Below are 22,219 nucleotides of genomic sequence, written 5' to 3'. Positions count from 1 at the left end.
ATCTTGTTATCATTGTTGTATGTTGCTTGCTTGATATCTAAGTTGTATGGAAAAAAGGATATTCTGCTATATACATAGTCACCTTAAGTGGCTCGGGAAGTAACAAGGGGGAGAAGACATTTGAATGCATTTATGTAACCAATTCATGTAATCTTTATTGTAGATATACTATGATATCATCATACTGTATGTGGATTGTTCAGCAGGAACAATTGGGCATCAGATTATGACTACTGTTTATCAGAATTTAGACGTCACCAATAGAAAAAAGGGAAATGGGAAAAAGGCTACATTCTTTGGTGTGATTTCTTTGTCAGTTGTAGTCAGTTGTATCGTAGGACAACTCGGTTTGCTTGTATCCTGTGTGATGCAAATAAATCTTGCACGTAGAGTAAAACTGTCAATTCTCTTTGCTTTCTGTGAGTCTGTGTCACCATTCTGGGTACCTTCAGTGGGAGTTTCTGGTCTTTCACTATAGTCAGATAGCTAAAAGTCTGAGTCAGATGGACATCAATTTAGGTGTATTGAGACAAGAAAAAATAAACACAGCAAAACTAGAACAACAAAGTCAAGTAAAATCAATTGTGTGTCATGAGTCTCCTCAGGAAGAACAGTCTTCTGTGTCCCTTCCTGAAAATGGATTCAGTGCTTTCAGTCCAGTCAAGTTTTTTTTTTATTGATTTGGACCCCAGGGTACTTGTATGAGTCCACCCTCTTCACTTCCTCTACCTGGTTGACAATCAGGACAGGGGATCTCCTGTTCCTCTTGTAGTCCACCACGAGCCCATTGGTTTTGTTGATATTGAACTTCAGGTGATTGTCATTGCACGAGTCCTATGTACTCCTTTGTAAAAATAGCCTCTACGTGAAAGCAGCATGTTTCTCACTGGAAATTATTCACGGGAGTCATAGTGATAAATTCCATTTTGCCAAAAAATACACTAAATGCTTTTTATTAAATTACTTGAAAGTCTTCACTACATGCATTATATGAGCCTGGACAGACATGAATGTGAACTGCAACTTGACTGGATGGGTGAGACATACAACCGTGAGGTAGTAATTCTAGTTTACTGAGCACATGAACAGCCCGCCCTCCCCTCTAGGCAGTTTAAGCAGCTCAGCTCTTTCTGCTCAGTCATACCAACAATGACATTTAAGAAGAATTCTGTTAACTAGACTAAATGCTCACCGTTTTCCACTTTTGGAGAAACTATATATTCAAGCAGTTAAAATGGTTCTCTTTTGACTGATCTGTAACAAAGACAATGACTCTTTTTTTGTTTTCCATTTTGCTGAAGCAAATTTTGAGCTGATTTTTAAACTAAAAAATAGATTTTGTTTTGCATTTTAAACTGTACAAAAGTGCAAAGTCAGCCTGTTGTGTGTAGTGTTGTGCACAACTGACCCTGGATTCACATGCACTCATCATGTATTGTAGTGAGCTGGTTGTCATGTGACTAAGTATCATGTGACAGTTGATTAAAGGGACCTCACTGAAAAATGGCAGTAACAAGCAGCCCTCATGACGGTTCTTATGACTGTAGCTCACACACACATTGTCCTGTACTGCTTCACATGATAGAAGAAGTCAGGCTGTTCTTCATTCTGTAGTTCCGTATCTACATCACTCTCAGCCACACAATACTACTGTTAAAATTTGCAATAAATAAAAATATACTAAGTATAATCTCTTTGGTAAATTACTTGAACAGTCCTCTCTGCATTTGACAGGCTTTTCTGTGTGTTTCACGATTCCTCGATTTTGCGCATTGATATGTGGGTAAACTTCAATTATAAGGGACGGGAAACATGAGCATGATCACATCTTCTTGTGCCTGCACCACTCATGTTTCATGACTTGGATGCTACCTATTTTTTATTCATAGACTGCACTCAACAGGTGTCAGACTCCTGGATGTGAATGTAAGAGTATAATTAAATAGCACAAGAGCTGAACTTTTTCTAATACAGTAGCCAAATAGAGGCTGATCAGGCTCATGTTACCTGCTAGCACCCATTAGGTGAGTCCAAGAGTCACACACCAAGTGGAAGTTACCTGTTAGTGTGTGTGTGTGTGTGTCAAGCTCATGTAAAGCAGCAGGTGAGGAGGGATGGGAGGGGAACAGGCCACACCCCTCAGGGAGAACAGACCAGTAAACAAGTGCAGTGCTGCTTCACTCGCTCCATCACCACACCGACAACATACTCACTAATGATCTCAACAACGTCCAGCACGGCTGAGATGGTTACACAAGGTAAACTTCAGATCAACGACGTGGACAACGTCGAAGGTAAATTGTTTTTGTGACCTTTCAAAAAGTGAGTGTACTGTCATTAGATTAGAAATGTTTATTTTTTAACAACTTGTCTGAATTTTTCAGGGTGAACATGCCAGGGATAAAATATATTGTTTTCAGGGCCCAAAGTGTGCTGTTTTTAGGGGCCTGTGATCTCTATCAGAATATTTTGACACAACACTACTTTATGTTTAATTGTCTATAAAGCATTTGGTCTTTTTTGCTTTCTTCCTTATTATTGTGTATCTTACACAATTTTACACAATAATAATACAAAGTTACAGCACTACAACATTTTTTTAAAGATTTGAAAAGAAGAAACTGAAAAGTTAATGCACAACAAAAGACTAAACAAGAAATTATAATAAGTAAGGATTGTATGTCTTAAGCACAGTGACATTTTCTTTAATGCAAAATTGTTGGATGACGACATTAGTTACCAGAGCTCCCACCTACACTGACACAGGTTGTTTAGAGTATAAAGCATTATTCCTGATTGGCTGGCAGCCTAGCTTGCCAGTCCCTTCCCATGACAAATGAATCCTGATTCATTTTATTGCAACTTAATACATAATACAGAAATACTTTTCTCAAGAGATCGTATGTACAGGTTTATACTTAAAAACATACAGATGGAACATACACGGGTTAATTACAAAACAAAACAAAGGCAGAGATAGTGATCTCTGTTTCTGGTCCAGGTCTACATTGTTCAAGTCCCAGCTTTTCAGATATGAACCTCAGTTGTGAATTGTTTTGGCAGCATCTTAAAATGCAGCAGCTTTTTTATTCAGTCTACAACCCATAGATACTTCATTTACAAAGATAAATCAGAGAAAAGAGGCTCAGATTTGAAAAGCTTGAATCAGAGAATGTTTGGCATTTTTGCTTCATAGAAGACTTAAATGAACAGAAATGGATAAACAAAGCTACTGCATTATAATATGTCACCTTGGGCTTGTGCAAATTTAGTTTTTTTATTTTATTTATGAAAATTCATAGACTAAGTCGTTGATTGAACTAATAAATATAATATAAAAATCAATTAACACATTAAAGATAATAGAAATAGTTAGCTGCGACCCACTAATTGAAAGATTTTTACTCTACGACTAGACAGTTTTTTTCTTCTCTACATCGTCTCTGTAACCAAAGGAGACATTTCCATTACAATGTAAGCACCTATGGATGACATCAATAGTTCAGTACCTTTACACTCACTCATGGGGTTTTAAAGTTACATGACTTCTCCCTAGAGATTAATTACATCCTTAGTGACAAATGAGACGTGTGGATATAATACCTCTCATTGCTTGATTGTATGAATGTTTTGTGTCACCTTTAATAAAAGATTCTGTCCCACTGGATCATATTACAGTTTAATTGTGTAAACATAATGACTAAAGCATCCTTTGGTCTGGATTCAAATGCTCACAAGTATGGAACAAAAGTGCCATGGAAAACATGCAAAATAGTGTGCCTCTCTGTATTTTCACTCTCTACAGATAAAAACTCTAGGGGACTGGGATGTTGCGGTTGGCTGTTGGTCCTCATATCACTCCTCACTGTTGCAGTAACATTCCCGCTCACATTATTTATGTGTATTAAGGTGGAGTATATTCTCATTGACAACTGCCTAGGACTCTTTGTTTTTGAAAGCCAATTCTCTGGAATTTAACTGCCTTCATGGCAGTTTTTTTCAATTTGAACCAAGTTTCAACAGTTTCCCTCATGAAGTTTTGGCAGGTCAGAAGAGCCTTTAACCAGGTCCACCAGTCAGACTTTTAAATGGTTTATAAGTTGTCTGAGTGAAGCACATTTGTGATACAGAAATCTAATTATTCTATTAATTAGGGACCACATTTAGTTGCCTCCTCTCTATGGACTGGTTTTTATAGGTTAGTAGCTCTTTAAAACTATTCCGTGGAGACTTTTATGTGATTACAGCATTGTTCAAATGACTCTGATAACATGTTTTTGTTAGTATAAAAATTTTCCAACTTGCAGTTTTCAAGTTATTCATCACAGGTGCATTGCTGTATAACACTGGCACCAACAAAATTAAATGAATGAAATGAAATTCAATTCTACACATATTGGTTTTAAGGAATCTATTCAGTTGTAGGGAGTAGACTTTTTAGTTACGAAAATAATTATTGGCCAATCAATGAAATTAGTAAAAATATGCAGATGTAAGACATGTGGCTGTCTCACACAAACCACATCGTATAAGAAGTAGATACCAGATATTGTTTTCCCTTCATGCTAATTTGTTTTTGGTCTTTCTTGTCCTCTGTATGGCTGGCGGTGTTTCTAAAATCCAGATAGTGAAGGAGTACGAGCGAGCTGTCATTTTCAGACTTGGCCGGATCACAGACAGGAAACCTAAAGGGCCAGGTTATTTTATTTTGTCCTGTAACATTCAGCAAGAACTTATACAGTATTGGATGTCAAAACCACCTGTTGAATGTGATGGTTACGAAAAAATAAAAGCAGTGTCTTGACTTCTTTCCAGGACTTTTTTTTGTTCTGCCCTGCACTGATAACTTTGTGAAGGTCGATCTGAGAACTGTGTCTTTTGACATCCCTCCACAAGAGGTAAGTTTGTTTTTGTTTTTGTTTTTTCTTCATTTGTCTCCCCTGTATCACAGCTTATCTCTGTCATTAATAAAAAATAAAAAAATCATTTTCCTGGGTGATTAAAACACTATGGTTTACCTTACAGATCCTAACCAGAGACTCAGTGACAGTGTCTGTGGACGGCGTGGTGTACTTCCGTATACATTGCCCCATCTCATCTGTGGCCAATGTGTCCAACGCACACTCATCTACACGACTGCTGGCTCAAACCACCCTGAGGAATGTACTCGGTACCAAAAACCTGGCAGAACTGCTGTCTGACAGAGAGGGCATATCACTCAGTATGCAGGTGAGGATTATGGGAAGCTGGAGGGCTGGAGAGAAGTGGGAATGTTACATTTAGTAACTATGCAATGATTTTAGAGGGTATGGTTGAACATAAAATCAAATCTCATTTATTTTCTGGTGACTGCTGACCCTTACATTAGTCCCCCTCCACTCAAAAATATGTCTTCTGGTTCCTTGTTGGATGTTTGAGCTTCACTGTGCAGAGTGACGTATGAGCAGAGTTTGTCTCTAGAAGGATATTTTCACATTCATCTGCTGAAAGTGGATGAAGGTTTCTCAGTGCTCATTTAAAATCTGATTTCAAGGGGCGAGGCCTACGAGCATTACTTGTAACATCATGTATAGTTTGGAAGTCAAGCCTCGTCAAGTATGCAACTTCTACAAGACTGATGTAGAAACTTAAAGCCTCATCTTGTATCCAGCGGGAAAACTAGAAATACATAATTTTTGCATATTCATAGATTCTGGAATTTTTAATGATGTAGAAGGAGTAGAAAAAACACAGACTATTTATATACATCTCTGTAGGGGATCATTCTGACTTTTTGGAGACAACAAAACACATATTTTCTTAGGCCAACTTCCATTTTAGACTTCATCCAAATACTAAAGACAATGTGCCTTTCTCTAAAAGCTACAAAAAGGTAATAAAATTGGTCCCTGATCAACGTTCAAACAGCTTGTGCATCATGCTGTTGTACAATTGGACTGTAGGTGTTTGAAAGTCCAATATCTACCTCATAAGACTCCATATTTTCCTTACAATGATTTTTTGCATTTTGACAGGGTGCACAATTTGCGTGGAAAGCATTAGCAATGAGAAATCTCTGGAGGAAATCTTTCATGAAAAACACACAGACCAGCTCATTGTACTTTTTCTGGTCCTCACAATTTGAAAAGACATGCTAATAAACTTAAACTCTGGGGTAATCTGCTACTTTAAGCTGCATTAGATGTTTATCTGGCCACTAGGGGGCAGATGACCTCCAAAACATGCTGACACTGACAGGATTTTCTTAAAAAGTTATGACTATGACAGCAAATATTTGCCTCTTCACACATGCAGCAAACATGCAGCAACCCTATCTTCGTGTTTCTAACCAACTGATATGTCAAAAAATAAAAATCTTATACTTTAATTTTGGTCTAAACCGACTATTTAATCAAACTAGACTATATCTAGATATTTAATTGTTCCTTTTTAAGCAGCTGTAAATACATCTGCTGGTACTTTGGGTTTATAAGAGCTTGTCTGCATAAAACTTGTGTCTGCATCTGCTCCAACAGCAATGATGAGTGGTGTAGGGTAATCATTTTCGTAATCATTTGAGTTCTTGCTTATCAAAACGTAACAGATTAGTGGAGCTAACACTGGTTTTATGTGACTGGAGCATTTGCTATTAAATATTTCCCTGCAGGAAGCCCTGGATGAAGCCACTGATCCGTGGGGTATTAAGGTGGAGCGTGTGGAGATCAAGGATGTGAAGTTGCCTCAGCAGCTGCAGAGAGCCATGGCAGCAGAGGCAGAAGCCAGTCGGGAGGCCAGAGCGAAGGTGACGAGGGAAAATGATCTTTATACCTAGAGAGATATCTATGAATAAGGAGGGATGCTGAGAGGGAACAATCTTATAAATAATGATTGTCTGTCTGTTTGTGTTTCAGATCATTGCCGCAGAGGGAGAAATGAATGCGTCAAGGGCTCTGAAAGAAGCTTCTCTGGTCATTGCTGAGTCACCCTCTGCTCTCCAGCTGCGATACCTGCAGAGCCTCAACTCCATCGCAGCAGAGAAGAACTCCACCATCATCTTCCCTGTGCCCATAGATATGTTACAGGGTTTTATGCAGAGGAAGTGATGAATCTTATAGCCAGCAATTACTACTAGAGCTAAATTAATTATCTATTTTAGATGCTGTATAAGAGGCATATATTGTATTTACTGCTGAACTACACTACACTGCACTGCCACTTCTTATACAAAGTGTTCTCAGAAAAAAGACAAAAGAGGAGCTTTGGTAATTTTCCCTATATAAGAATGCAAACTATAGATATATAGAATAATTATGTATTTAAAGATATACATACACCAGATCTCACTTTTGGAGACTTATTTTCATATTGTGATTTAATACTTAATACAAAGTGCAACATATACAGTACTGTATAGACATTAGTGTCTCATCACTGACCACAATATTTTTACCAGCTAAGCTACAGTTGCAGTTCTGGCGGGGGACACATAAATCAATCAGTCAATGAAATGCACAAGAAATGTAAAATAAAAATAATGCATAACATCCTAATAAAGACATGCTTTCATTTAAACTCATCCAGAGCATGAACTTTTAAAATACTGAATACAATCTTTACAACAGAAGTCCTGTAAACAATGAACAGAAGAACTGACATCCACCTGATAGACCAACCTTCTCTGACACTGGATGTAAACTGTAAACAAAACCTCTTATTCTAGTGTTGGACAAACATTCAGTAAATGAGTACAAGGTCATGTCCACAGGACACAGAGGGAATCAGTGCAATCGGAGTACCTGATGGAGAGAAATACCATTTCCACTTTCTTTTAGGACACAGTAAAACCAAGTTAAACATAATCAACTTGTTGTCCTAACAGTAAATGCAACTCACCTGAAACCAAATCCCTGTTTGAGCAGATTTCCACATTTGATGTCTCTGGGGTAGCTGATTATTATATCATATCATTATAATAAAAGCAATATTTCTTCAATCTATTTTTATATATTTGCTGACTGCACAAGGCTCTTTAACATAGTTAAACATATTTTGTACATCCAACTTATTTCATACAAAGGATATCTTGCAAAGGAGACTGTTGAGTTGAGTGATTATGTAAACATAAGCAAAAGTATAAAAAAGATTACAATTAATACAAAAAAAAAAGTTATGGCAATTGCTTCCCTTTGATGACTCATAATTCTCCTCAAGACCTGAGAATATCTGCTATGAGAAATGAGGTATCAGCTTGCAGATTTTCATGAATTACTTTTTTCTCTGATTAAGTCAGTTTTAATTCTTTGATTTTGGACAGGAATTTTGCGAGTCAAAAGATTCAATTGGAGGTACAAATGGTGAATGAATCAAGCAATTAGTTTTAGTAATTTGCATTACATTTTCTCATGAGGGTTTCTGTGAGGAATTTCAAAACACACAGAAAACAATCAGCAGCGGGGAAAATTTGAATCAACTGCAAGAGCAATGATGAGGTTGACGTAAAGAAAGAGAAAGCATGTTCAACTGTCCAAATGCAACAACAACAACGTTTGATTTACATGTGCTCAGGTCAATACATTATGATAAGAACTGCAATGTCTGCACCATTTATGGCTGATTCTGCAGCACTAAACTCTAGACATATGACAACTATACAGTACATAACGAACTGCTGTGTTTCATGATTTCCTCTTTGGTGGTTTCTACAGATCCTGCAGATCCATTTGAATAACTGCACTGTTTTATTAGAAATCAGAGTTAACTTGTGTTGCCCCTTCACCTTCCTTCTCCATGTTGTTACACTGTAGGTAATCCTAAAATAAAATTTATTTTAACTGGAAGACAGAACATGCTTTAAAGAGAGCAATACATATATAGTTTTTGAAAATTATAATCAATATCATAGTTACACTGTGTTGGCAGTTCAATGGATTTATGAGTTGTCATGTTGTTGTAATCTTACATTTCAGGTAAATGCTGATATCTAGTTGTTGGAAGGTTGAGGTTAGATGGGTAGGTAGTCATTCATACACTCTATATGAAAGATTTCAGCAGTAAAAGGTAAACATGCCCCAGAGAAGTATCCACACTTTTAGAGTTACTTACTGTAGGTAGGTTTGTGATTTACTCGAAGTATTCCCTGTGCCTTGATAAACGTTGCTGGTGGGAGAAAATGGACAGCAAAGGCGCTTCTTGTGTTCGTTGTTGCACTTTTGATATTTGTTATGTCTCGTACATCCATCATCCTGAGCGCTGGATGAGAAGGTGGTGATGTAGATGGAGGCGAAAACATGGAAATGAGGCACCATGACTCTGATCCTGCTCTCTGAAGTCTACAATGACCAGGTCTTTTATCTACTGCGGTATCACAGCACGTTTGTTTTGTGGACCATTCAGGTGGTATAGAAAAAGAGGAGGGCAGAGAATTCCCTTTTGAACAATAAGAGGTGTGACCGTTAATACAGTTCTTTAGGTCAGAGATTCAAATTCCTGGGGTTGGACTTTGGAAATGCGTCACATGTGAGCGGCATTTTCCAGGAAACAAACTTACTATGTCTGTCCATTTACATAGTGGGAAGTCCTAACAAACATTCAACAGAGACTTTTAAAAAAATCAGGGCTTCTGATGCCAGTTAAAAGAAAGCGTTTGATACAAGAGCTTCCATTGAGAGTTTCATTGATGGTAGGAGTGTGGGCGGGCAGGAGAACCTGGTCCAGAGGAGGGTCTATGGATGGGGGAGGAGCTGGGGGACATGCGAGGGCTCAGCTCGCCTGTCTGAAGACGCCAGAGCAGTTCCTCATTAGTGCGACTCAGACGCTTCTTCTCGTTGCTCTCCTTCTCCACGTGCACTTGCAGGTTTGCATTCTCCTCCGAGAGTTGTCTGAGAAAGAGGACAGACGGGGAAAAATTAAAGATTCAAACATTTTAATGTTATCAATAGGCTAAATCCACTGCTACTGGTTTGAAATAGATTTTAAACTGCACTAGTACGTGTTGGAACTCATCTCACCTGGACACAGCAACGTTCTTGTCTATTCTTTCCTTCAGGTCCTCGTTCTGCTGTTGTAACACTTGTAGTCTCTCCTCCAGGTACACATTCTTTTCAGCCTGCTCAAAAACACAGAGAAAATGTGCACAACATTAAAATTTTTAAATGATGTATGACAAAAGTAAAACAGGCAAGAACCATGTGTGTTTACAAAGGAGAAAATACTGCATAAATCCCTTTTTTGGTCATATTATGCTGTCATTAGTTTACCCTGGATGTTAGTACAACTTCTATGTGTGGGTTTAATATTGTTGACAACTTCACATAACAATTTGTTGTTTCCTTTGTTGCTGAATGAAAGCAGAAATTTGAAACCTACTATTTTCTCCAGCTCTGAGATCTTCAGGTCCTGTTGATGAATTTGTTGATTCTTCATCTCCAGAACTTCTTTCAGACTCTTCAGGTCCTCCTCAATGTGTTTATATGGTGCCAAAGCATCCTGGCAACAGCAGACAACATTAGTGAAAACCAATAAACAAAGTTTTATCCAGCTACTGTCACCAAAGCAGTCAACATATTGTTCAGTACTGTATCATTCAGCAGTTACCACTATCTGCTCATCCGTGCTCCTGCGCAAAGCTTCTTCAAAGCGCTTGGCACGGTCTCTGAGGCTACGATTCTGAAACGTCAGCGTGTCCACCTGATCCTGGTGACCAGACAGATATTCACTTGTTAATTACTGTCACTGTGAAATTACAAAAAATATTTCATACCTTGTGTATCTGTAAAAACATATATTTTCAACAACCGTTTACCTGCAGTGACAATCTGATTTTCTCAAACTCTTCTGCCAGAGACTTTGTCTGCTGTTCATGGGCCATCTTTAGATCTGACACAAGAAATAACATATCAATATTTCTCTTGAGCTGCAGCAGAGTGGATCAGTACAAGAGAGCAACAGGTTTTTAATGCTTACTCTTCACAGTTCTGGCATGCTCCTCCTGGAGAGTGGCCAGAGTGTTATTGTGAGCTGTCTCCATCTCCATCAAGGTAGTCTCGTGGTTCTCACTCATCTCCTCAATCTGGGGCAAAAATTTGGACAATTAACAATCCCCAAAAAACTACTGTTCACTTTTACGCAAACACACATTCATACATGCATACATGCACACTAGGGGATTATGCAATGTACTATTAAAAGTTTTCATGGGGACTGTTTCTTCAGTAGAAAGCAGTTCCAATGAAAACAGTTCATAGTGAGGGGTGTGGCTTACCCAGAGTAACTAAAAGACATATTTAAATGGTGCTTACATTAAGTTTCAAAATGCTTTGAGAACCACAAACAAAATTTCATTAGCATCTTTCCAGCTTATATCCAGTCTTTATCAAAACACACACACCTGCTCTTGCTGTTTGAATCGTAGCTCCTCCAGCTCGCCTCGTTGTTGGGCCTGCAGGCTCTTGGCCTCAGCTGTGTGTTGCGCCTTCAGCCGCTTCTCCAGCACTCCCAGCTCCCTCTGCTGCTGAGCCCGCAAACCCTGCAGCTCAGCCTCAAAACGACGCTCCAGTTGCCCCTTCTCCTGCTGCAATTGCTCCCAGTGTGCAACACTGAAAGCTGGAACACAAAGTAGAACTTTCATTTATTTCACTAGATCCAAATTTAGGTCATGTACCAGCAACCAAAGAAGCAACTTTGTTTCAAGAAGATCCACAAAAGCAAAACATTTAACAGCTTCTTAGTTTCTTGGCTTATTATTTTATTAATTATTAATTTAATATTATTCTATTGTGAGGTCTGGATGTTAAGATTTTGTTTTGTTAACACATTAATAATGTTGAATTGTGCAATTTCATATGTTTATTTTGTGTTAGATCGTATTCTCTGTACAATGTTTGCCCACTTATTTGAAAAATCTTTAAAAAAATCAAACCCAGACTAAATGATTCATCATGAAGTTGGAGTGTTTTGATAAAGTTTGATATGAAACTATGACAGCAGGGCAGGATTTTTACAGTGTATGGTATATGGTATTCGATTTCACTCGATGTCACTTGTTTCCTCCGTCCCTTGTGGTAGTTCACTGTATAATACATGATATGCAGTAAGCAGTGATTCACTGCTTTCTCTCTTCCCTGTGGTGTCATATATGTCACTCTGCATCCCACTTACCCACTTCATCCCTGATTCTGGCAAGCTCCAGGGACAGTTCCCTCTCCTTCACAATGGCACTCTCACTCTGAAATGCAAACACACACAGCAGTGAACACCTCTGAACTGTACAAATGGAAGTGAAACACCTACAGTACCACAGTGGCAAACTGACCTAGGACTGGACTCATATGTTTATGGCAAACCAGAGAAACACAAAGAAGAGGGAGGGTTGGAGGTATTTTCAACCCAAACTGTTAGCAGGTAGTGTGCATTAGGTCAAGAGAATGTCCTGACTACATGAGGTATTATTTACAGTTTGTTTTACCAAAAATGTTGATAATATGCAATAAAGCAGCCTATGCTCATATTTGTATGCCTTATAACGGCTCTGTCAGATGTTTTAACCACCAGATGGTGTAATTAGCAATAACCACAAACCATTTTGTATCTCTACCAGACCAAAACCCAGCACTCCCTATTTATAATACAATATCTCATATTGTATGCCCTGCAGAGTGCACTGACATAAGATTGGCTGAGGCCATGATTCACTGATAAAAGATGACAATATGCTGGACTAAAGGTCAGAAGTCACAGCTACAATCTGTTGTACTTTTAGTAATATTAAATGATTAGAGGTCGCATTTTTATGGCTTTTCAACAATAACATGTAAATATGTGTGGCTACAAGAACCAACACAAAAGTCTTTATGTACTCCAATCTAAAAACATATGATGAATGGTAACAACACAGTCTGTATCATTTACTTTTTCTACAGCACTACAATTTAGCACTACCTAATTCACTGGTTCTCAGACGATGGTATATGTACCACTGCTGGCGGCCTCTAGTGGTTGGCTAAGTAGAGGAATCTGTGAAACGTTTTTTAAAAATGAAATTAATTCAAAAAAATATAATACTATCAAAATACTTCAAAATATTTCAATTTAAAATACATTTTGCATTTCCTATCATATTTTGTTTGAATATCAGTCTGCTACATAGTCATGGCCATAAACGTAGTGCATACATACATGATTAGTTACAAGCTAAAATATGATGGCAAGATCGTAAGGGGAGGTAAAATGAATGGTTCCAAAACACTACAATAATGGTCCAAACGGAAACTATTGGGAAGTGTGGACAAGGACTACCACTTTTCCTCCAAATTAGCTCTGGTTCTTGAACTGGATCCGTTCAGGACAACAAATAATGTTCTTATTTGGAATAAACCTGCCTCCTGTGTGAACTGTCCACGGTCATAATGGTGGTCCTTATTATATAATATAATATAGTGTATTATATTTTCTGTGTTACGCAGTTACACAGAAGTGCTACGTACAGTAGAAAGTTCGAGAACACCAACCTAGTTCACCATGGATCATAATAGCTAAGAGTCTTACAAGCTACAGTAAATGATCACGCCAGCCTGTAAGAGTCAACCATTACATTTGTGAAAAACGAAACAGTCATCAGACACAGCTTTTGCACATGCCTGCTCTGGTATCCACTGGAGACTCATGATGTGACACTTTCAGAGCAAATCTTACTCACAGAGGAAAACACACCAGAATAGTTAAATGACTATTGATCACAATTCTAAAGATGTGGTAAGACAGCTAAGCACACTGTTGCTAGGAGATATACCAGGGAACACAAAGCAGTGCTTATGAGAAACAAAGAAAGAGAGAGACAGAGAGTAGTGGGTGAAATATGTATGAGATAGTATACAGTATGCCTCAGTAGTAATGATATCATCCTCTAAGAGGTTTTACATGGAACATACAGTCATCAGGGAGAGACTGCTCTGACCTCATGAGGGATGAAGGATGGAGTCTTTTTTTCATTTCTACCTCTTCATCTCCTCCTCTGCTCCTACCCATCATTTCCCCGTCCCGCCCAAACGCCCCCTACTTAGATCTCCAGGGAGTTATGTGATGTGCATGCTAATCTTCCCATCTGATCTGGCTTCACCAAGGTAACATAATCAATTCAACTGTTGCAACTGCAACTGATGGTTGTTTCCTTTATTGATTACGCTGTCGATTATTTTTGTGAATCTCTGATCAGTTGTTAGATTACAATTTTTTGTTCTGTAACAATTTTTTGTTTTGTAACATAAGAAAATAGTGAAAAATTCTCATCACAATAAACTCCAGGGTCCACAACCCAAATATATTCTACAATGATACACAGAGAACAGAGAAAGGAAGCAAATCCTCACATTTCTCCTTGATACGTCACGTGTAGAAATAATGGTCTCTTTCTGTTAATCAACTAATCATTTTAGCACTGTACATTCTACCTAAATAAACAAGGCTTTTTATAGTTAAGGTGCTCATTCTCAAGGAGATACTGTAATTAGTTAATAAACCTCTTCAATAGTCTGCACCTAGTTTCAGTGGGATCATAAAAACCTTCCAATGAGCAGCTGCTGTTTTGTTTGGACTTTTTGCCCCGAAGAGATTGAGACTCCATCGCACATGCAGGAAGCTGGAACTACAGCTTGACTTTTATAAGGAAAACCAAACATGTGATATCTTATAGATAGCATCGAGTAAACCAAAGAAAAATGCATTCTAAGTGGAGGAAGTTCTATCATACAGATAATCACCCAGAATAACACCAGCATACATACATTAAGGACAGAAGGTACACACAGGGATAGAAAGTGTAAGAATATAGCACACCAGCAATAACATGTTATGTAATGTCCCTGCAAACTCTAAGAGAAAAGAAAGAGGGACAGTGCGACAGACAAGCCTGCTTTGACTCAGCATATCATCATGCACAGCTTTACACTCTCTCCACCAGCTCTGTCTCTAGGAAACAGGTGAATATAACGCTCATACAGACACCCTCAGACACCCTCCCCCCCAACTAAACACACACACATGCGCACAACCACACATACAAAAATAATCAGAGGAATCCTCTGTACTGAAACAAGCCTGCTGCCTGCAGAAGATACTGCCTTTACCGTGTGGTCCAGACAGCGCAGAGGGAGGAAATGGAGCCTACAGCAGCAATGGCCCATACTGGGCTAGCAGACAGCAGCATCCCTGAGCCGACTGGGGAGGCAGCAGTGATAGATGTGAGTGCCAGAAAGATACAGAAAGAGAGACAGAGGGGGAGGGAACCAGGCGAAAGAAGGAGAGGGGAGGAGAGATGGGAAGACCGAAGCCTCACCTCGTTTCCTGGTTTGCGACCGGCGTTTATCCCTGCTGGAACAAAGACTGCCAGCCCCAGCCCAGCTCTGTCTGCCCTCCCCTTAAACCCCCACCAACACGCCCTGTATCACATTCACACGCATGCCAGAGAGCAACACACACACACACACACACACAGATGTGTTGTCTTTCGCATCTTTAAGAACAAAAAAAAACAAAGAGAGTGGAGCAGGATAAGATGGGGGAGGGAGATAATCAATAAGTGGCCAATTATGTGCTCTGTTACTCAGCTCAGGGAAAATAGCTACATGCAGGCATTTCAATACATACAAAACACAAATATGCTGAATAAAAAATAACTTATTCTAGATACTTTTGACTGAAGCAATGATTTGAAATTGCAGCTTCGTATTCAAAGTAAAGCAAGAAATCTGTCCAATATAGGTCAATTAATAATTATATGTTCATAAAAAAAAAAAATTAGTTTCTATTCTCTACTGCTTGTATACATCTTAAAATCCAGAACATGTATGAGCAAATAGGACCAGAGCAGTGGTGCTAGATTACAAGGTAGAGGGAGGAGGTTCTGAAGAGCTGAAGTTAGTCTCAGATCTTATCAACACAGAAATATAATATGTTGGCCAATATCGGAAAAAATTATGCACTGTATTCCAAAAGAAACTGACTGGAACTAGTAAGTGAACAAATATTTAAGGAAAAGAAAATCACTGACAATTTGTCATAATTAGTGATTGAAAATCAAATGAAAGTAACACATTTTAAAGGTTGGTCCCATACACTCCAAAGTTTCCAGTTTGTAGATACATCTCGGATCCATATTTCAAGTCTTCCACATCTTCCCGTCAAACCTTAGAGGGTATTCTACCAGTGTCTTACAATCAGTCTCACTAAAAGCACACCGAGCACCAGGCAGGCAGCTTTAATCTTATTAATCATCTCCCACTTCAGAGCAGAACCCGTGGGTGGGACCTGGGAATGGATTAAATGCAAGCAGAGGACCAGGAAAGGGCAAGAAACAAGCAACTAATCCAGGTTTTGAGTTCAGAACACACTCAGTCAAAGTGCGCAAGCAGCCTGTCTGTACTACCAGAAGCTAGAGAATACTCATCAACCCAGCTATTTGAAATAAATACTAAATGAGTCAACCATCCAGCCAGTGCAGGACAGACCCAACATTAAATGCGTATATACACACTTGAATGTATAAAAACCCATAATGCATCAAATACCATTTCCTTTAAACCACTAGAAAAATCTTTCTTACTTTTACTGACATATCCTGCTGCTTCAGGGTTATTCTCAACATATTCAAAAAGCTGCAACAATGTGGTTCTAAAGCTTTGTGAACAAAGTAATGCTGACAACAGAAACCAGATGCTGCAGGTGTCATTTGTGATATTGGTCTCATCCCACTTTGTAGTTGCAGTCTGAAGCCAGCAACAGCTTTCCCTTTGTAGTTTTTAACAGCAAAACGAACAGCCATCTTAGATTAACCACAGCCAACAATGCAAGTGTTTGATTGAATCAAAAGATGCAGTTTCTATTACAGGATTCTGTTTGCATGACACTTAGTAGAGAATACTGGTTTTACATGTTTTAGCCTATTACCTAAAAAATAGGTTTTTCAGATTGATTAGCCCAACTTTAGTGAACCACTCTCTCTCTGTTCATTTCAGCATGAAAACCAAACTTGCTTGAGATTGGCAATCCATCATATTAAAATTCACTTTATCAAGGCATGTCAAATTTTATTTATATAGCCTAAAATTACTAATACCAATTTCCCTCAGGGGTGTTTACAATCTGTACACTGTACAACACCTTCTGTCCTCAAACTCTTGATTCAGTTAAGATCAAGTTATGCTACTGTTACACAATAATGCAGCTCTAAGCCAGGGCTGTTCTGAAAATTCATCCTTGCTCAACATCCAGATTTTAAATTTGCAAGATGCAAAACTCATTTCTCAGAGAGTTAAGCCAGGGGATACTTGTGGGATTAAATTCTGATAAGTTACTTTATGAATGCAAAGCTCCAAAATCTTGGATGTCAGAGATTCCTTAAAAAGGCAGAAGAAGGGGATGTGAAACCTCCTGCACCCCTGTTTTACAATTTAGATTCCAATAATTTGGACTTTGGAGCTCCATAGAAGATTTTAAAGTGAAGGCAAGACTGAGTTAGCTTCTCTGTCAACCCCCAGAGCCCTGTTGTAGCCTACCTTGTGACAGAAGTGCTGGGTGGTGATGCTGAAAACGTCCAGGCACAGGGAGGCCTTCTTTAACTGGGCCTGAAGGCTCTGTAGCTGCAGGGCCTGCTGCTCACAGCGTTCCCGCAGCTGCTGGATCAGAGCCCGGTCCAGCTCCTGGGCCCTTTCAGTCCGAACAGCTCCATGAACTGCTGCTGTCCGCCCACGAACTACAGAAACACAGAGCAGAAGGATGAACAACCTACACTGAAATATTTTCACTCATAACACACTTGAATGAAAATGAAGTGAAAAATCTGAACACTGCCATTCACAAGTAGATAACCTATTCCACAACCATTCCTCTGCAACCGCTGACATATCTGCACCAGCCAAAGATTGTGAAGACTTTATAATGTGTATATAAGTAGAATCAGAAGAGTGAACATCAACTATAGCAAGACTAATGTTACAACAACAGTGATTATCGATTAACAGAAAATGAATCAACATTCATTTTGATAAAAGCTATTTTTGGAAAATGATACATAAATTATCATCTGGTAACAGCCTGAGGATTTGGTGCTTACCCCGTTTTATATCTCTGTAAAATGAACACCTTTATTAGCAACTAGTAAAATCTACTTGGGGTTCTGGAAGCATGTTATTTTTAAACTATTTCACTGACTTTTCACACATTTTTTAATATATATTAAATGATTAATAGAAACATAACCGGCAGCTAAATCGATAATAACAAGCATTAACTGCACCCCTAATAACAATACCAAATAGCTGAGTTACATTGCGGAAAATATTAGTAATTGTTTAACTCTCTTACACATACACATACTCACACAAATGAACTGCGGATTGGTTGGAAACCTCAGTGGTTTATATCCTCCCACAAGGACAAATGGTCTTTCCAGCTTACTGTTACTCAAGTCTTCTCACGCCTTAGACCAATCAGCAACCCTTTCACCTCTGGGAAAATATGAGTGTGTATTATGTGTGCAGCAAACTTTTATTAGCTGAACTCTGTCTGGTCACTGACTGAGAGAAAGACAAGATGCTGAAGTGGTAATCTGACCCAGCAGGATTGGTACAGAAGGAGCCATCCTAGCATTATAGCCACTGTAGCTTGTTGCTATGACAACAGCAGGCTGCCATGGGTCTTGTAATGCAGCGTCGAGAGAGAGAGTGACTAAATTTTAAAGATACAGTAGAGGCTGAAGATGTTTGACTGCTGTTTTCCCTATTTGTACAATATCAGATGTATATTGTATTGTATGTGCATACAGTATGTGATCACATGTACACACACTCACAGGCTGCAATGTGATATGTAAGACTCACCAGGGGACTGTGGCTTGGGCGAAACCACCGCAAATCTTTTAGGGGAGGACTTTGGCGGCATCACAGCCTCTATGTCCTTCTGCAGCTCTCTCCTAGAGGCTGTGTGGTAAAGAAAAATGTTAATGTATTTTATAATGCACGCATTCGAAACACAAGAAATGCTGTTTTTGATTTCTCTCATACGTAGGTTTTAAATTCTGTTTACTCTTTCACTTTAATGTGCTTGACAGTTAAGGTAACAAGTTACTTTACAGACAGAGATTACACACAAAAAACATAAATAAAACGAGTTTATACATTCTGATCTATTTCTATGGATTAAACTAAGGTACATGTATGTAAAGTAGATCAAATTAGGTTCACCTTGATCTGCTACAGCATTCAAATGCTGCTTACAAATGACTGTACCAGTATTAATAATCCAGTAACACATAAAATAACACTCTGACAGGGTTTTCTCTGTATTAAATTTACTTTTGATAATTTAGGTATATTTAGCTGATTATGCTTCTGTACTTTTATTCAAGTATAATTTTGATTTAAGGGCATTTACTTGTAATGGAGTATTTCTTATTAGTCAGGTAGTTGTGGAAAAAAAATTTTGGCTTACCACACAACGTTAAAAACAATACAGGAAAAGGATGAGGTATAACACTGTGGTATAGTTATTTTACTTACTGTAGGTAACAGATCTGAATACGTCTACCAGTGTCCATACATAGAGTATTTTAGGGTCATTAGTATAACTGCTGTTAATTATAAAAGTTTGATTCTGCAACTCAGCATGTATTGTGTGCACATGTTCCCAGCCTGGTGGTTGGTTGCACCAGCAACCAAAGGGGATGTCAGATAATAACTAATATCTAATCTTTGATTTTTACGATATATATTCGTGAAAAATACTTCAGGCCCTTAAAAATGATTTCAATGCAACAATCAGGCAGGGGGAAATCAGTATTTCGTTGAAAAAGTTAACTGAAAAAGGTTGGGACTGGTGTAAACCACAAATGAGAAAATATATAAGTAAGGTACAGTGTGATACAGTGACCACTAGCTGGAGCTGCTCCTCCGGTTGTTCACACAGGTTTTGTTGCAGGACGCTGAGGCACAAAGAAATACACTCTGTGACCACTGGATGGTGTTGATACTCCACAATTGCTGCAAGGATGCCAACATTAGCCACATGGTGCACCATCTAACAACAAAGACGCCTACATCCGCAGAGAAGGAGTATAAGGTACTGTATCACTGCTGTGATGCAATGGTAAGCAACAGTTAAGATACATTTCAGCAGGATTCCCATTTTTTGGGTAATTACTTTTCATTCTGTATTCCTTTTTTTCCCACAAGGAAAATGCAACAAATGGTGGATATTAAGAGCATGTCAATGGGGCACACTCAATCATACCACTTTAATCTTTATCACTTATTTTATATTAATAAAGCTGTGATAAGAACTGTTGACTTGAGTGTGTGTAAGATTGATGGCCATAATTTTCCATCTCAAACAAACAAAAATAGAAAAATGCCCTGTCAAAGACCTGGCTGAAAAGCAAGTATTTACTTTTGCCTTGAGGCCAGAATCTCAAAATATTATATTAGATTAAGTTACAGATTAAAAAGTGGCCCTTTCCCCCCCTAATTTGTGAATGTAATTTACATTTTACACTCATGTGAGAAAGATGAGATGTCAACAAAGCCATTTAAACACACAAAAAATTCATATAAGCCCACGTGCCTCATATGTAAATCAATTGCCTGAAGCCGGTGAGGCACTCAAAGCATATATTCTGCTGCCTCGCCAACAGTGTTATGGTGTCATTTTGAACCAAGTAGTAACATGAAATTTGCAGTACGCCTCATACAGAATGCAGGTACAGCTACACACACCATACAGTACACCAGCGCCTGTAAACTACTCTGCTAGGTAACTGTCTTACTATTCTATTATGCAACTCATTGACAACTTCAGTAATCTAAACAGAGAAAAATAACACACTAAGAAAACAGTCATTGCTGTGAATTAGAGGCTGAAGGTGAACCAGTGCTGTCATTACAGGGCTGGGAGTGGCTGAATCCTACTGAGGAATGAATACCGACATGTGAATAGAGGAATCCAGTTTAGCAGTTGTGATGAGTTGTTTGAGTGATGACAGCAATTTCCATGTACATTCCAATGCTTAGCTGCCACCCCCACTAGCACTGGCTCACATGTCCAATCTCAAGGCACATATGATCACCAGGCAGAGTGACCTTGAATTGGGACAAGGATGTTGTCTCTGGAGATAGGTCTAACACCGCATACACATGTACAGAAAAACTGAGCACCAGGACGCTTGTTTCCACAGTGTTGTGGGGACGTACCTAGCGGGGAGCTGCGCTGTGGTGGCAAAGTGCGGCGCTGGAGGCTGGGGGCGTTGGGAGGTTGAGACCGGCTCTGAACATAGGAGGCTTCGGTGGCTTTGTGGAGAGGCGTGTCATCGCTACCACTGCCTGGATCTGCAGAGCAGGAAGGATGCCAGAGAACAGTAAAACGTAGTTAGTTTCAAAATAGAAAATAAAAAAAATACAGGGATGCAGAGAGAATTGCTGTACCTATAATTTTTTTAATGCTGTTATCTCGCAATGTCGAAACCTGCCTTTTGTGTTTACGAGATAATGAGATAAATTAAGTTGAGATCTCAAGATAATTAACAACGAGAAAAAAATCAGTTTTTGTTCATTTGCTCACACCTGATTTCAGCCTTCAAGACCACTGTCATAACTGTCAGGGAGGATTGATAACTGAAGTGAAAAGAGTGGTTACCAGACAGCTAACTGACAGCAAATTTGAGCTATTCATTTCTTGGCAATGTGATGCAATACTGACAAAATATAGCAAGACTATGATTAACTAAATTAGCTCGAAGATCTCTGCAATGTCTAGATTCTTTTTGTGCACTTTTTTAGTATAAAAATAAATATTAACTGGCACATTACATGTCATTCCTCCATGCAATATCCTTTATGTTAAACCAATGCTAAATCTATAATACATCATCTATGCATGTTGGCGTGGCACTCCTGAGAGTGCTAATTAACATAATAAGTATAAAGAGGAAACAACCTTTTGTTTTCTTGTATAGACAGGTTGATTATCTTGTTATCTGAGGAAAACATTATTTTCTCGAGATAACAAAGTAATTGTGATCTCAAGATAGCAGCATTAAAAAAGAATAATTGCAAAGCACAGCCGTTCTTGGCTTCCATATGAATAAGTTCTTTGTCTGCTTTCAATCACTCCATGTTTTCACATTTTCTGTTTGTTGAGTGAGAATAAGATGATAGAAGTGTTTAGCACAAGTCTAAACCCATTGGTTTGAGGACTACTG

The 22,219-nt window shown here is 38.6% G+C and overlaps 2 protein-coding genes across 2 annotated transcripts in view; one reads left to right on the top strand and one right to left on the bottom strand.

Moving 5' to 3' along the window:
• Positions 1-2,215: 2,215 nt before the first annotated feature.
• On the top strand, positions 2,216-7,082 carry stoml3a (stomatin (EPB72)-like 3a). The gene is made up of 7 exons (XM_035679627.1): positions 2,216-2,294; positions 3,806-3,909; positions 4,625-4,697; positions 4,816-4,898; positions 5,026-5,229; positions 6,647-6,781; positions 6,891-7,082. Exons 1-7 carry the CDS (start codon positions 2,216-2,218, stop codon positions 7,080-7,082), a joined length of 870 nt encoding a protein of 289 aa, XP_035535520.1.
• A 279-nt stretch (positions 7,083-7,361) lies between these two features.
• mtus2b (microtubule associated tumor suppressor candidate 2b) overlaps positions 7,362-22,219 on the bottom strand; it is a 21,848-nt gene continuing 6,990 nt past the window's right edge. Inside the window, exons 4-14 of the mRNA XM_035679626.1 lie at positions 21,213-21,347; positions 18,821-18,947; positions 17,526-17,754; positions 12,136-12,202; positions 11,366-11,580; positions 10,942-11,047; positions 10,781-10,854; positions 10,573-10,671; positions 10,345-10,464; positions 9,987-10,084; positions 7,362-9,857 (exon numbers count right to left, since the gene is read on the bottom strand). Coding sequence (XP_035535519.1) covers positions 9,650-9,857; positions 9,987-10,084; positions 10,345-10,464; positions 10,573-10,671; positions 10,781-10,854; positions 10,942-11,047; positions 11,366-11,580; positions 12,136-12,202; positions 17,526-17,754; positions 18,821-18,947; positions 21,213-21,347 — 1,478 coding nt within the window. The 3' untranslated portion in view covers positions 7,362-9,649. The remainder of the gene's footprint in view (positions 9,858-9,986; positions 10,085-10,344; positions 10,465-10,572; positions 10,672-10,780; positions 10,855-10,941; positions 11,048-11,365; positions 11,581-12,135; positions 12,203-17,525; positions 17,755-18,820; positions 18,948-21,212; positions 21,348-22,219) is intronic.

Source organism: Morone saxatilis, unplaced genomic scaffold, assembly GCF_004916995.1.
Source record: "Morone saxatilis isolate NCDOM2014 unplaced genomic scaffold, NCSU_SB_2.0 Contig8, whole genome shotgun sequence".
Taxonomy (NCBI): Eukaryota; Metazoa; Chordata; class Actinopteri; family Moronidae; genus Morone; species Morone saxatilis.
This window is presented reverse-complemented; position numbering and strand designations above follow the sequence as displayed.